Below are 17170 nucleotides of genomic sequence, written 5' to 3' on the forward strand. Positions count from 1 at the left end.
TTTAGGTTTTGATCACAGATAACAAAGAAACAGTCACTTTACCCAATGAAAACACTGTTTCTATACTTACCAGCTGCAAGCACCTGGGGAAGAACAACAGGTACCAAGGTATCCAATATCGTACCCATGCTGCTGTTTAGACTGCAAGCACCCAAATTAACTTATCACTTTCTCTTTATTTGCTGGATGCCAGGATAGGTCTGAAGTAGTCCATGTAATGGTTAGGAAGACCCAAATAAAGCATGCCTATTAGTGGGCTTGGCTTTATGCACACATCCTTTCTAGGACAGAATTTTCCTGAAGCATCTGGAGGTTGCACAGAGGTGGCCTGTCATTCCAACAGGGGACAGGCTCTACAGACCAGCCTACAGCTACCTCCTAGTGCAGAGTGGAGTCATGCCCAACTTCAGTGTCATGCTAAGATCTGTGCTTGGCTGAGAACAGACACGGTAAAGCACATCTGGAAATCCACATATGGTCCTGAAACTCTGCTTAGGGACCTACTTTATACACTCATGTCCTTTCATGGCCTTGAGGCTCAGTAGTTGATTTTGTAAATTTTTCTATAATAAGATTACTACTATTTCCCAAAAACTCCTCACAGAAAACTTCAAAGTCTCCTCTTCATTCTCTTCAAAACTAAGACATTAGAAGTATCTATTTACCTTGTTTGCAACTGCATTGACATTGGGCCTTGCATCATAGATGGTCAGTTTGGAGATCTGCCCGTTGGCCTCCCTGATGATGTCAAGGTATCTTTCATCATCTTTATTCCTCTTGCCACTCATTCCAACAAGGGGCTGGCTGCAGCGCATGATTACGGCTTGGGTCTCCGGGTGAATCCACGAGAGAACCTGCTCACATGGCAAACACACAGCAGGGGAAACTCATTTTAGTAAAAAAATCAAAACTTAAAGCTACATTATTTAAAACACACAGTATGAAAATTAACACCTTTCTTTTTATTTCTTCAAAATACAATCCCTTGACATCTCAACTGCTTATAGTCTCATAAGATTTAATAATAATCTTCAAAAGAGCTGTCTTACATATTTAATGCTTACTGAAATCACACTTATTTATATAATCCAATATATTTTAATATTTCCTACAAGTCATAGGTTACATAAATATCCTGAAAGTAAACTAGTAACAAACACAGCAATCTGCTGAAACTAAAAACAACTCAGGAGAATGAACTGATTGTAGAAATGGTGACTAAGATGCTCCAATTCTACAAAAACAACTTTTCCTTTTTTTTTGGATAAGGAAGGGAAGTTGAATGCTCTTGCAGTATCTTGAATGTTTTCTCTTCTCTTTAAAGCACATTTTGTTCCTCAGCCCTCTTTACAAAGAGAAGGCACTGGAGCAAAGCACATGCTGTCTTTGTTGTTCTGAGCCAGAGAGGACTTGCCACAAAAGACAGTGAGCTGCCCAGGGAACAGATGCAGTGCCAGAGATTAAAGATAAGCAAGAAACTGAAGAAGCAGGCAAAAAATGCAATTTTCATTGTTTAAAAATATTAAGAAACAGTATTCTCACCCACTCCATAGGTTGTGGCCTACAGAGCAAAAGAAGATCAGAGTTAAAACAAAAAAACCCCAAAATCCAATCCTCAGAAAGTGTTTGTTCTTGAGGTGTGGATCAGAAACAAGATCTGCCAGGGGGAAAGGGGGGCAGGGAGCGAGGAAGAGTGGCTATTTCTTGACAAGAATGAAATTGCCATTTAAAATTATTATTTTAATAAAATTACTATTACCAAGGAAATTACTCTCACTGTACAGGCATATCAAAAGGCCTGTCATGAATTTTGAGGTGACAGGGATGACACCCTTAGGTTATTAGAACTATATACACAGGCTATACATTACACATATGTATTCTATACACATTATATATTATATGTGTGTATATATACAGTAAATTTATAATTATAGACCTAGTCTGTCAGTAAATACCATATTTAATAAATATCTGTCATATTGAGCTGTGCATCTGTTTGAAACTGAGATTCAAGGCAGCCTTCCAATCTAAGAATCTTCTTCCTGTCTAAGAATCCAGCACATCTTCCATGTTTGCGAAAGGGAAATACCAGTTAAAACAAGTATTAGGATAGAAATTAGTATTTTCTATAGTGCTATAAAGAGCCGATACATAAAAACTCCTACCTCACAGAATTTTTATTACAGAAACTCAATAAATCAAATTGGCTTCTCTTATTCTACAGATTAAAAAACCTAAGAATTCACTGAAGAGATTATGCATGAGGTCTTATTTTATGACTGACCAGTGGAACTATGTTTAACTGCCATGTCATTTACTTGCAGGACAACATCTGTGATTACTTTTTATGGGCATTCAGCAATAGCAACCAGTGCATATGGCAGTAAGTCTCATTCCTCATCAAGGGAAACTGAGTGTTGGCCACTGTTACTGAGCAAGTCGAGCTAAAACCAGTGATGCTGTCATGGGTGACGGTTATGGTGGAAAAGCGGAAGTGTGGTTTGTTACCAAGACATCAGTGTCGAGCAGTGAAAACCACCAGCCAATCAAAACTATTTTGCCACAACCATTTCCAAGAAAAAGCATCCTCTGAGTTGTGTTCAGCAAGAAGTTGTCTGGGTGCAACTTAAAAAACTAGCTACACTGTCAGGCAGGTTCCATCACCTAATACTCACCGGGATTCTATTTCGGGACCTAAAGGCAGCGACTTTCTTGAGATCATCGTCTGTTGCGTTGTACGGCACCACCAAGAGCGATGGGTACGTGTCACACAGCCCGTAATGCTCGTTAATGAAAGTCACTCGCCACCGTTCGTTAGGCAGCCCCTAAAGCATAACATGAAGTTATTCAATGCATTTTAGGCTGAACAAGTAATAATTCTGCTTCTGAATTTTACATGACATTATGGCCACATGACAACAATTTAACTAAGTACTGTTTCAAAGCAATAGAAGCAAAAAAGATTACAAGACCACACAAGCCAGGTCATTGCAGATGGATTCACAGCCTTAACCAGCTGCAGAGCCATCTCATACCCCTATGCATACAATTCTAGCCTTATAGTAAGTTTCTGAACAATGATTGAAACTAGGAGATGTATTTCTAACTGTGGGTTTGAGGAAATAAAATTACCTTCTCTTCTTCCCTAAAGCTCTGCTTTTCCACCTTCCCTGGTGAAGACAGACTGTGAAGGAGAAAGTCTCACAATAACCTTACTTCGCTGTAACCTAGTACTACCATCAGGTTAAAAGTAAGATTCAGGATAACTTTCTTATAGAAAAAGAACATCTCCTAGTTGTACTCTGCCCAGTAAGCAGTATTTCTCCTGGAAATGCCTAAGTCTTCCACACATGCACAGTGGGGTTTGTGTGGGTGTTTGTATTTTACCTTTTTTGGGCCTTAGGCTTCTAAACCATGAACCAAAAAAACTACAGCTCATAAAAAAATTAAGGAAGTTCTTATTGTTCGCAATTTAATTTTTTTAAATGTCATACTTTAATTATCTAACAGACATTTAAAAATTAAATATCATCCTCTTTCATTGATATTTTTCCAAGATCACATAAAGAACAAGAAAAATGATACATGTGCATAATTTCTGTAAAGCAATGCTGTTTCTAAAACAAGCTGCCTCTTTTTCCCCCCACTTCATTTTGGGAAGAAGAACAAAGCCAATCTATGTATAGGACACTACAGTTACATATTTGGCACATTCTCCCCACCTGTGCTCACTTAGCAGTGGTACACTGTAAGAGGCATCAATTGCTTCCTTCAAAGAGCAAAGATTACCTTCCTCTGACATTCTAGGTTTTTTTAAAAGCTAAAGTGTTTTATTTCTTTCCTTTACTTTTCTTCAAGTTGCAATTCCATCCTCTCCCAACAGCTGATAAGAGAAATGTACCAACAGTAATTCCTCTATGCAAGCTGGGAGATGTGAAAGCACCAGGCAATGGCAACTGTAATAACTCACCTGTCTCCTGTATTCAGACATTGGGTTGTACACCATCCACCCATTCTCAGAAAACTTTTCTTCATTTACAAAGGCAAAAAAAAGCTGTAAGATATAAAGAAGCTTATTATACCAAACTCTGACTGCAAATGGCAAATATGAGGGCTCATCATCAGTTATACCCTAATGCTCACTAAAAAATACAGCTGACTTCTCCATGGCAGCCTCACTCTCTCCATCTCTACCTGGTATGTGAAAAACTATGAACCAAAGAGCAACAAGTAACAAAATATACAGATCTGGTAGTGAAAATAATGAAAATATGAATAGTTACCAGGTAAGAAAAAGAACAGAAATTATAAAAGTTAACTGGTTGGCTTTTTTCTTTTTCAGTGTCAGGAGATTGAAATGTTTTAGAATGCTTTATTTCCCATACTTCAAATTATCACTAAATAAACTACTGTCTTCTCACCAAATTTCTCCAATAGGCACAGCCTCAATTACAACATACAACATTAGATGCTAAATTCAAATTGGAAAAAGGTTTTAATTGCTATTCATTGACATTAGGAAGCAGCTGCCTTTTCTGCATCCCCTTCCCAACTGATATTTACTAAGTAATATCCCAATTACTGTAAAACACCATCAAAGTGAAAAAGTTGCCACTGGAAATGAAATTATTAGCTGCTTACATTATTTACTTTTTACTTGCTTTGTTGCTTACTCTCACAATTCATTTATACAGCAGAGCAGCCTTACTGAGCATTCCAACAAGTTCCTCATACCTTTTATCTTCCTTTTCCTTCCAACAAATTCCAAGTGGGCTGTATTACCTAACTAACCCCCTTCTCCTCCCTTGGTTTGTTTCTAGTAAAAGTAATGTTTATGTTAAGAATCTTCCTCACTGAGAAAATAGATTTTGGTGGCCTAAAAACTCCTCAGATACCAAAAGAAGCATGAAAAAGTTGTTTCAAATTAAAAAAAAAAAAAATCAAATAAAAAAAGAAAACACGAAAGAGAATGTGCTGACCTAACTGAGCAACAGCATACAGAACAGAAACACTCCAGAGCCCATCATAGCTCATCTGTAACAAACAGCTGAAAGTCCCCTAGCTAGGAGAAACTAAATGCTAAACTGAACATCCCACACATGGGAAACCCAGTAAGCAAGAAAAAAACTTGAGGTCCAAGGTGCTGTGATTCCACCTACAAAGGTCCAGAGAAAAGGCAATTCTTCAAACCTGCACCACCCCCAGCCCCGTGGAGGAGGCTTCTTAGGAAGGCTCTGGGCAATTCTGCTCAGCCCAATAAGTTACACTGCTTTAAACACTGAACAGCTCATATCAAAACACAAAACTGAATCCCCCCTCAAAAGGAGAAGTTTTTTCCTCACATAGTTCAAGCAAATAAATATTTTTAAAGGACGTTACTGCTTACTCAAGATGCTTAATTTCACTAGTTTTACAAACTAGAATTTTTAATTAAATCATTATTTTAGAGCAAGTGCACTCATTGGCAAGTTTGCAGAAGTAAACAATGCATTCCCTGGTTTTATTTTCTGAATGCCTTTACCATTTTTAAAGAGGCAGACCTGCAGTGCAACATTACAAATTCTTTTTACTAAGTAAACTGCCATCAAGTGGTACAGAGGGAAGAGATGAAGAGGCAGACATCTACTCTATCAGAAAAATAAACCCCATTCCATTAAAAGAAGATGCAAGTATCAAAAGTTATTTTAAAACCTGAAAAAGGTTGTTTAATTGCAAACAAGGAATACAGCAAAACTGGAATATCACTATCTGAAGCAGCAGATGCAACTGATTTGCTGAACTATTAATAAACAGCTACACACAAGAACCATCCCCTCCTCCCAAAGGAATCTGCTATATCCCAAAGAGCAACTATGCTAAGAATTCACCAAGGACCCAGAGACAAAGGAGAATCTTAAATAGTAGGAAATAGAAATACTGGAATCCTAACAGGTCATTTAAAATATGTCTTGAAGGCAGGAATAGGTCTTAGACTCAAGTTCCTACTTACTGCAAGTTTCCTCATGAGAAAGTAAAAATTATCCATCTGAAGCCCTGGTAAGTAAAAGTCATGAGTTTATTACAGTGCAATGTGATAGCTGGTATATGGATCAGGTTTTTGCTGACAAAAATAAAAAAAAGTGTTGCTCCGAACTAAAAATAAATGGCAGCTATGCTGCTCATGTCACCCACAAAAAAATCCACAAGAAAGAGGGAAAAGTGCATTTTGTTTTCATCTTTTAAAAACCAGGGTAAAATTCATTATGCATGAGGGGATGGATTGAATCCTTTCTGAAAGAACAATGTCCTACTATGTACAGCATGATTCATTTGAAACACTTGGCTACAGCAGCTTTACCACATCTGCTAGCAAAGCTTAGTCACACAGCCCTTAACTCTTTAAGTGGACAATTATGCTTCATCAGTTTTGTTGATATTTCAGGTAGCAAAAATTCCTCCCATGTTGCTTAATAGAAAAATTCATTAGTAGACTAGATCAGCTAGCAAAAACCTGAAGTTTTAACAAATCACAGAACACTACAATGCAAAGGCATATGGAGCAAAATTTGGACTCAGATTTTTATGTGAATTCAGAGAAAACTCCTGCATTATACACAAGAACAGTATTTAAAAATTATCTATCTCTAAAATCCTGAAGACTAAAAATTATTTTTCTTCTGCAAGCATTGACTAAATTATAGAAAAAGGTTTACACACATACACATTTGCATATGCACAATCATGTACAGACTGCACAGTTAATCTGGTGACTACTGAAATTCTTGTGTACCAAAAGATTGAAGATCTGAATTCCATGCCCACTAGCCAAATAGCTTCTCAGATAAGACTTGAAACACTCTGTGAAGATGGCCTGAGTTTTAATCCAGCCTGACTGCTGGAGTCTGAAATACAGTAACGTGCTCACCCTACCGTAGGCCCACTTCTCCCAACAAAATACACAACTATTGCTGTGTTATGCTGTCACTAAAACAGACTAGGAGGTACACAAATGCAACCCTCTACATACAGTTATACTCAATTCATACAGGTCTATTTAATTTTTAACTACAGTTTACCTTACTTGACGGTAACAAGCAACCCACACTTATAACCACTTTATTAGAATCATAAACTTAACATAAGGTACGTGCTTGGATACAGTTGCCTTTTCTGACCTGTGTCAGTACAAGCCTTATTTAGCACATATTTGGACATTACTTATTTTTGTTTGAAACAAAATGTGATACTGAGCAATATGAAGTAATTTCTAATGGATAACATTTTCATTGTTGAATTGAGCATTTTATTATTCTAATGCAACCAAAACGATAAATCACATTATAGTGAACAGGTCAAGGTGATAAATACATATTTAGATCCCAGAAGGGTTTGCTATAGTTCAGGTTAGCTTCATATCTACACTAATGACCCACATATTTCTACTTTTGCCCTGAATAATCCAAGATTACAGATTGAATGCAGTATGTTTATATATTTATGTCTTGATTAACTCAATACTGCTGAAGCTTTCACCTCACAGTGCACAAAATCTGAATGCAATTCTACAGTGCAGCAGGCAAACAAAAATAAACTGGAAGGAGAAATTATGCTATTCACACTATAATGTGCATAGGTTCTCTTTATCACCTGATGCAAAATTTGAGAGGTGCTATCTTCGTAAAATTAGATGGCTTAGCTTTTTGTGGATACAGGCTCTTTCACATTAGATACACACACATTTTCATGTGGGGAGGGAAGCAGGGAGGTCTCAACAGAGAGCACAGACCAGCTGGGTGGGTATTTATAGCCTTCAGATGCAGAGGGCAGAGCAAGGTCGGAGAGGAGACATGAGCAGCACTCCGGATCGCCTGGCCCCGCAAGGCAGAGCAGCCCCGCCAGCCTCTCTCATGCACCGTTATTCACACAGGAAAGCCTTTCAAATACCACAATCATAAAAGGTTGGCCAGTTCTATGCCTTCTTCACACATCTTCACTTCAAATCTATGGTACCTCCCTCCTAGATCCTCCTCCCCAAACAATACTTTAGGTACTCAGTCTCCACCCACAAAATTCCATTCCTTTCTCCCACTGTTAATCCTGCCTCTCCATCAAAAAGCTCTTCTCTGCATCTCCTGCTGCACACAGTCTATCTTCCCAGGAATTATATCAACTGCAGCTTAATCAGATGTGTCCAGATTTGAGTGGAAATTAAAAAAAATAAAACTTCAACATAAGAGATATTCATGTTCAGAAGAACATTGCAGTAAAATACAAGTGTGTTTCACAGTGGATTTTTTGAGATCAAGATTAGGTTATTCAAAATCAAGAAGGTATAATCAAAAAGAAAAACTATGGTTTTGCACAGGTGCACCTGAGACAACTCTGCAGTAATTTGGTTGGATACCAAGGACAAACAGCAGCACAAGTTTCAGGCAGACTACCTGCTCAACACATCAGTGTTTCAGGTAGCAAGCCTGAGCTGGCATCCCTCCTCTCAGCACTGTGACTGGCTTGCTGAAAGCTACTTAAATAAAACACAGATTTCCCTCAAGTTATACTGATTATTTATCCCACATCTTGAGTTCAAGGTAGGATAATCTGCAGTCACTTCCAATGCACTGATCATGTCTGTTCTAAGTTTGATGGAGATTAATATTATATGTCTGATGGAAGCCCATCAACTCTGATTAGTCTATCAACTAATTAAAAATAAGTTTCAAATTCTTTTCAGCTACCATGGGAAACAGAAGAAATCAAAGAAAACATTAAACAAGTAAGGAAACATAAATCACCACTCAGAACACTTTCTGGGTGCAAACTTTGTGACTTCTCAGTACCTACAGTTGGCAAAACCAAGCAAGACTCACCATGCATCAGCTAAGATTTTTTCCAAAATCAAATTAAAGCCCCTGCACAAAATGGAAATAGGGATTTCGCTGAAGATCCACGGTCTAAAAGCAGATGACTACTGCTTCACTTGAACCAGAAGGCTACTACACTTAAAAAAAAAATCTTTCAAATCATCACATTTTTGGTAAGCTACTTTTTATGCTTCATTGTGCAAATAATAGTTTACTTCCTTGCAGGTGTTAACCAACAATTTCATTAGTCTCTATTTTTAAGCCTCCTACAGACAGAGTGCTTGTCTTTAATATTCAATTTCTCCTTCCCATTTAGTTCACAAAAATAATATGTAATACACTGGTTGCTCAAAACACAACATAGCTCTGTGAGGTAAAAGAGAAAGCATCTGCAATCTGACAATTACAGTTCAGTAAGTAGTCTATTTACATTAAATAAATGTAATGTAAATATATAAATATCAATATAAACACAATAGCTACATATTTACTCTTTATGGAATCACAACACGTGAATACATAATGTAGACACAATCTGTAAAATATTTGACCAATCTATGCATTGCAAAAGAAGAAAGCAGCAAAACTAGAATAAGAAGGTACCACACACCTGTGAAGCAAATCAGTTGCATTTTCTATTTCTAACTCATTGATGTATGCTTTTTACATATAATAAATTACTAAGTTTTTACTTACTGTAAAGGCTGACCATTTCTCAGTGTATTTAAAAAAAAAATACACTGTTATCCTTGCCACTATTAATGGCATTTAGCATGCCATTACTACAACCTAGCCAGTTACATCTTACCAGTTGATCTAAAAACTAAGGTCAGACATTGCAGTGCTGGCAAACTTTGTGAGCACGGTCACCTCACACCCCGGCTGCTCTGGCTCTGATGTGTCATGGGGAACAAAGCTTCAAGCCAAGGGGCTCTTTGCAAATTCAGGTGCTCTGTCAGACATGTGCCTTTGCCAGCCTTGCTCCATCTGAAGTCATCTCTGCAGAGCCAGCAGCAACACTGGCATGAGCCAACCCTCAGACATTTTAAATGGCCAGGATCAGCAGTGACATCAGGAGCAGTTCCAGTCAGCCAGCACAGCCACCAGAGTCTCATCAAAATGGGCATTCCCACAGACCTACTGGGGTTAGGAATAAATACAGACTGGGCAGATAACATGATGCTGAACAATCATATAAAAATGATGATGTAGACTTTCATGGTAGTATCAGGAAGTGAAGCAGCTGCAATGTATGTAAACTACAGAGACCAAATATATCTCATCTTTTGTGGCGTACTAAAACATCTCACTGGGGGGAGGGGGTTTGGCTATTTTGGTTTTTTCAAATGTTAAAAAAAAAGCAACTACTTTCAGCAACAATTTCAATTAGCACAAGCTTGCAAATGCAACAGACGATTTAGCAATAGCAACTGCTTGCTCCCCATCAAATAATGCTGTCAGTCAGATGAGCTGTCAGATTTTACTTTATGTTACTGATTCAAGGGTATCTGAACCCAACCTATGCTCAAACTGGAGACAAGAATTAGCTTCTGCAAGTAAGCACCAAGGACAATGCTGAGGCACAGAGGACAGCTGTGAACAGGCCTGTGATTTATTATAGGCTCTCAAATACTGCTCTTGGGATGCTGATGGAGACAAATCCTGAAAATAATAAGTATACTCCACTCAGAACATCTTTTGGGTTTTATTTACCATCCATTTGTATGAGAATGGGAACATCATGAAGAAAACAGAAGCAAGGCATCTCTACCAGTTCCTGTTCAGGATCAACTCTTAGGACATAGTTCGACTACAGCTGAAAATCAATCACATAAAAATCTGATACAAAATATAAAAATACAGATAAAAACCAGGACAGTAAAGCATTAGAACTTTATTGTCCTGATGGTATCTTCTTTCTACTGCAAAGCTGTACAAGCATCAGTGCTGCTGAACCAGCAAGGATGCAGTTCATAAGATGGCCTAAGCTAAATTAGCATTTAATCATTGCTAAAAACAGGACATCCCTCTCTTTTCTCTCCTGCCTTCTACCTGCTTCACTCCACATATCCACTGATGCATACCAATTTCAAACCAGGTCTCCCCAAATTATTCAAAGCAGCACAGGACTAACCAGAATATTTTGTGCTGGATAAATGAGTTATGCTGGCTTAGTGATTATACAATTATCAGTTTGGTATTAGAAGAATAAGCAACCACACAACTGAAAGGTAGAGAGGAGATCAGAGAAGAACAAGAGCTCAGCATTTGAGTATCAGAGGGTTTCCATCTCCACTCAGCTGTCATGGGGAGCTACATTCTTTGTAGAACATCTCCCTGAGTGAGCTGGCTACACAGCCAGAGTGTTAGAGGGCACTCCAAGGGGAAGGCAGGCATGCACAGTCCCAACACACTGCCACATTCACACAGGGAAACATGATCTAAACCAGCCACTGAAAGGAGCAGTGCCATCATCCCTCCCCATTCACATCCACCCAGATATGCTTTGACCCCACTCTCACTTTGGACTAACAAGACAGGAAATAACTCAGAGTAAAGCTTTTATTTTTATTTCCTTGTTGAGTTCCTTTCAGTTCCCTATCTGGTTCATCATGCAGCCTCAAACTCATGCAGCAAAAAGCAAGACAGGAATGGAAAACTAGGCAGAAATGCTTACCTTTGGCAGGATCACTTTAAACTGCTTGCCAAAATACAATGAAAGCACACCAAAAAAATCACATACTTGCTTAGCTCATGTTAAAGTTAAGGGCTCATCTACACTGACTTTAGAAAATACAGACAGCTGCAACTTCAGATGGAACACAGGTTCACTTTAATTCCCTCCAAAGTAATCCTGATTTCTAACAGGTATACCCTGCTTCTTCAGACATAGTTATGACACAACGTACAGCCACTCTCCCTCCACATTATCACTATCTCCCCAACTTCTGTGCATTCCTGAATCCAAGGGCCAAATTACTACTGCCTCAACCAAGACTTTTGTTATTAATCTTAACTTCTGTTGCCAAGTGGCCTTTACACAGGCCATATAACGATGAGCTTTATTAGGTGCAACAGGTCCAGCAAATAAAGCAGGAAGTGGACAACTCCACACATTACTCACTGCCATCACTAGACACCATCTCTGGGTCTTTTTGGATGATGAACCTAATACAAGTCCACATCTCATTACCAAGGTATTCACACCCCATAGCTGGATTATCCCACAAGACACTCTTAAGTCAGTTACAACTTGATTTGCCCATATTCACAACATACAATCCTGAAAAAAAAAATTATTCATCATGATAATGTGGATGAGATTGCATGGGCATGATGGAATCTACAATACAGCAAATATTCAACAACACTGTGCCCTGGATACCCTCTAGCAACAGAATGCCTAGAAGACACTTTGACCTGAACCTCTCCATAACTTGGTATTTCTACATACAGGTTATTCTTTTCCATCATACTTTCATCGTTGACATATCCTGTCATCCTTTCAATCATTCTCTATTTTAAAATGGATAAAATGACAACAGAAGAATTGGATATATCACTTCTTTAACAACTATGTTAATTGTGATTACAACTCCTCATACCTACCCAAATACAAAAATATATTTCTGAAAGCCTATTTGTTTACAGTACAAAATATTCTAAGCAAAAGCATTTATTTTGTCTTATGCTTGCACTCCACAGTTTGTATATAGAATGAAAATTTCCGCAGAAAAGTTTTGAAGAATTAAATGTTTATAAAATCCATTCCATTGACTGATACATACATTCCTGGAAAGAAGTAAGATTCTTGCTGCAGCCTTGTATACTCAACAGTTATTTGAAGAAAGTTCTTAAAATTCAGAGCAGAAGCTCCCAACACTTTGTGAACAGTGCTCTTATACAATTATCTCAAAGCACACCAATAAGTGTAAATTGAATATTAAAATGGGCAAAATAAAGCATTTACTAAAGAGATGTCAAATGACTCACAATAAGGATAGTGCACAGGTTTCAAAAAAAAGGAAGATAGCGATTAGCTTGTATCATTGCTACTCAATTCCTTCCACAAGGCACTTTTTAACCTGAAATAAATCTGTGCAAATTCATAAATGCATTCTTATTATATTTTTCATTTGTTTCATCAATAAAACAAGCGTTGTCTTACCATATCTTCTTTTCCTGAAGTAAAACACTTGGTGATTTATACCTATGATTGCCTTGGGGACTGCTTGATTAATTAATGTTTTCAAGAAATCAAGTAAGGTATGTATTCCCTATATTCCCATATTAATGAGGATAACTTGCAGCTTCTAAACAATGAATTCTATGGAGCAGAGGTGCTCAGTAGTGTATCTGGAGTACATCCATAATTTTACAAAATATATAGATTTAAGTGTTGTAAATATACAAAATAAAAGCTGCTGTTTAGTTTATGCTGACACCAGATTCTGTGGTTATATTTTTTAAGCAGCCATGACGTAGCCATTACTAGGTCAAATAAGTAGTTAATTGGCAAGAGCTGTGCATTAATACAACTCAGCAACAGAAATGATGTAACTTACCAAGTTATGTGACTGGGGAAAAGCATATTTTGTGAGGACTTCAAATATATCTCTTCTACTGTGCCCTTCTTGTTTTAATGCAAACCGTAAATTCCTCATATCCTAAAACAAAGCCATTATCTGTTAGGTGAAAGAAAGCTGTAAGTTGTTTTCTCTCTGTACAAGTGCTATATTATTCACTAAACATGATTTAGAATCTGCTTGTGACACACCTCAAACCCTTGTGAATGTTCAGTTTTATTTCTTATCCCATAAAATAGAATAGAGTGTAAGAATTGCACAAATACAGCAGTGCCACACTCTGTGTACTGCAAACAGCCCTTTGGCATGAAGTCATCAGAAATGGCTCTATTTGATTCACTAAAAAGTCTCACAAGCTATTGAAAGTTTGCAGGATGGGAATTTGTTTTTGAAAGAAAGATTTGCCAATAAGCTGTGTAGAATACATTGTTCCTGTGTTCAAATCACTGATGTCAAAAATAAGCAATCTGTGCAATAACTGCTAAGAAATCAAATGGGCACATACTCAATGAATCTAGCAAAGGACCCCGAGTTATCCACTGGGAACTCCCCATGACCACAGTTTTCCATGGTGACAATTTTTTGTAAGACTATAGATATTTTTTACATAAACTTTTCACTGGCTTTATAGTTTACAAAGACCTTGTTTGAGATGCTCTTCAAAGATATCAGAATTATTAAAAATACTCCTTTTAGAACAAAGTGGTGCAGGAATAATGCTGTAAAATACAACTGATGTGCAAAACCTTCTCAATTACTTATTTGGAAAGCAAGACCAAACCCTCTCCTTGCATGCAGGGAGGACAGTTAAAACAGCCCTTTATAGAAAAGGTATTTCCCTGTCCAGTTTCAAAAAGCTCTTTTTAAATTCATTCATAAGTAATTTTCCCTTCTTATAAACAGGTAATCAGTGAGAAAAAAAACCTCTAGATTTAATTTCCTACTGAATTATTAGAAAGTCTTACTTTACAGGTTATATCTAATCCGTAAGAGTTCTCTCCTCTGCTTGAAGCTCCTCCCATTTTTTCAATCCTTGAAATTACACCCAATGGAACATTCAATATCACAACTGGATCCTGCAGAAAAGTTTGAGTAAGGAAAAGTTTAATGTGAAAAGAAGACTCAAGCAAAATGTTCTTATACATTCCAGAACAGAAAGCAGACATGAAATACATACAGGAAATAAATACATGTTTCTGCCTTTGAGTCTCCTCTCCCAGCATGTTATGAAGTCTATACAGTTACTCTACAGCCTTGAGTATCATCCAGTTTAACATGCTACAAAAATATTTCATGCTTTGTTCAGTATGCACCCTAAGAGATGCCTTCTGCTACATACTGGTTGCCCCTGCTTGCTAATACTGCTTTATTGATGTACAGCATAAAGCAGAACTAAATGAAAGAAGACATTAATGGTACAGTTAGCTACAGCCAAAAAGGCCTCAGTTCAATAGTCCCAAATCCTTATTAAAAAAAAACAACAACATATTAGGAAAGAGATCACAAGCACATTTTACTCTCTTCCATGTCACTGCTTATCAAACACATTACCACTCTCCCCACCCATAAAAGGTTCTACTGATCATAGTATTTTTCTTTTCTAACAGCAAGGACTATCAAAGTCTTGGTTTACTGACAGCCATTTTAAGAACTATTGCACATCATTAGTTACTGCCCTTGATCTATCACAGATTAAAGTGTAAAGGGAACAGCTATCAAAAAAGCTCTGACAGACAAAAGATAAAGGTATCAGTTCAGTGTAAGTGATTAACTGTAATTTTACCAGGCAAAAATCACACTTTTACAACACAATTAATTTTAAAGAACTTATATTTTAATACAGATCTCAGTGGCACAATGGCAATTACTATTTAGTCATTACAGAATTAAGATATGGTTATTAAAACATTATATATCATTTCAAGCAGAAAACCTCCCATGCAATCCCACAAGCATATGTGTGTTGAAACTAAAACAAATGAAATGGTCACAAAATAAATCAAAGGCAGTGGGGGTGAACGGAAGGGAGTTTAAAGCCAACTCATCCCATGAAGTAATTGTGGCATATTACTCACATTTTCCACACTTCTTAGGTACAGCCTGTAGTTCGTGATGTACACTCTTCCTTTAACAGGGCCATTAAATGGACACATATAAATAACATCCTTGTCTGTAAGAAATGTGGTACTTCTTTAAAGATTGTGAAAACAAAATGAAAGCTGAGGACAGTATTACTTAAGTAGCAGTAAAATAAAACAAGAGCTGTACTCAGGTGAATTAATTTAGAAAGTAATACATCTGAGTTTTATTTACTTGAATTATTAAGAAAATGTGAAAGACTCATATACTAAACTTGTCCAAATTAACTGCACAGATTTCAGTAGCCTTCCCTAGTTATATTTGTGTTTTCGTTCTCAGCACTACACAGGAGAGGGGAGGACATAGAACAGGGACTACTGTTATTACTGTACTGCAGTCTATTCACCACCCCAGAACAAATACATTGTTGATACTATTACACCATTCTGTAAACAATTCCCTACTGAAGTAGTAATTCAAGTTGAAGAGTGTTTAGGGAACTTACCATGCTGCAGAGAAACATATTTCAATTTGAAGCAATCAAAAAGAGTAGGGCCATCAGTAGTGTTTCAGAAAGGACAGTAACAGAACAAATACTAACACATACCACTCAAAAATACTTAAGTGAAGCAATGCAAGCAGAATCACAGATTGTTAAGACTAGAAAAGTTATCTCAAGATTGAGTCCAACCATGACATTAAAGATTTCCATTTATTTCTTCCTGTCCACTCATTTCTTTAGCCCAATCTACTTATCTGTCTCCCACAGAAAGTGCCCTATTCCAGTGCAGTGCCCCAAAGCACAATTTCCATAAGGATCACATCTTAGTCCCACACCCTCTCCCTCACACCTTCTTCATTAAAAACAAAACTACTTCCTCTGAATCATCACTTTGTTTTCAACTAAGCCAATCTTGTTTACAAAACCACCCAACATCTGGGCATAGGGAGGAGAAGCTGCACAAGTAAAAGACAGACTCCAACAGAGACTTCCAATTCAGGAAGAGCCTCCATCAAGAAATAAAACTACACAGTGCATTAATATCCCTCATGCTACAGCATTTGTGTATGTAAAAGCCAACAAACAGAGAAGCCCTGTTCATGACCTCTTGTGTCGAGGAAGTGTAAGTTGGTACGCTGGGAACTCACATTTAGGCTTAAATTCCACACCACTCTACAAGGTATTAATGCATAGTGGGTGGAACAGAATTCTCTTGACTTCAGAAAGCTTGGAGGAGCCCTCATCACTCAACATGTGCTGTTTTATCTGTAGATACAATAAGGACACAACTTGCAATTTCTTTCTAAGTGAAGATCTGGCATGTGTAGAAACCAGTATTTTAAACACTTAAAAATTACTTGCGATAAATGACAAAATGAATATTTCACAATTTCTTTGAAAAACTCATGACATTTCAGCATGGCTTACCTTTGCCCCCAGCCCAAACTACACAACAATTCAGTAAGATACAAGTGTCTGCCAGACTGCTGAACATCACTGCATCAGGCACCTATTGAGCTTCATACCTGTAACCCTGGTCTCTCCTGGCAGACGAGGTATTTCTTCATTTTGTTCCCAATTAGTTCCATCTTTTAGAGTCTAAAGAAGAGAAGCAAACAGCACATCACAGTTTATTTACAATTTCAAGTTCCAGATTAAAA

At 37.5% G+C, this 17170-nt stretch overlaps 1 protein-coding gene across 4 annotated transcripts in view; it reads right to left on the reverse strand.

Moving 5' to 3' along the window:
- MTM1 (myotubularin 1) overlaps window positions 1–17170 on the reverse strand; it is a 42749-nt gene that overhangs the window by 14038 nt on the left and 11541 nt on the right. For 3 of the 4 annotated variants that reach the window (XM_021547891.3, XM_021547890.3, XM_077786561.2), the window contains exons 4-10: window positions 17036–17108; window positions 15505–15599; window positions 14395–14505; window positions 13409–13510; window positions 3974–4057; window positions 2679–2828; window positions 666–854 (exon numbers count right to left, since the gene is read on the reverse strand). In XM_021547891.3, the coding sequence (XP_021403566.1) occupies window positions 666–854; window positions 2679–2828; window positions 3974–4057; window positions 13409–13510; window positions 14395–14505; window positions 15505–15599; window positions 17036–17108 (804 nt within the window). Of the gene's footprint in view, window positions 1–665; window positions 855–2678; window positions 2829–3973; window positions 4058–13408; window positions 13529–14394; window positions 14506–15504; window positions 15600–17035; window positions 17109–17170 lie in introns of those variants that run through there. The other variant, XM_021547892.3, reaches the window with a different exon arrangement.

The sequence above is a fragment of the Lonchura striata genome, chromosome 4A, assembly GCF_050655825.1.
Source record: "Lonchura striata isolate lonStrDom1 chromosome 4A, ASM5065582v1, whole genome shotgun sequence".
NCBI classification, from domain to species: domain Eukaryota; kingdom Metazoa; phylum Chordata; class Aves; order Passeriformes; family Estrildidae; genus Lonchura; species Lonchura striata.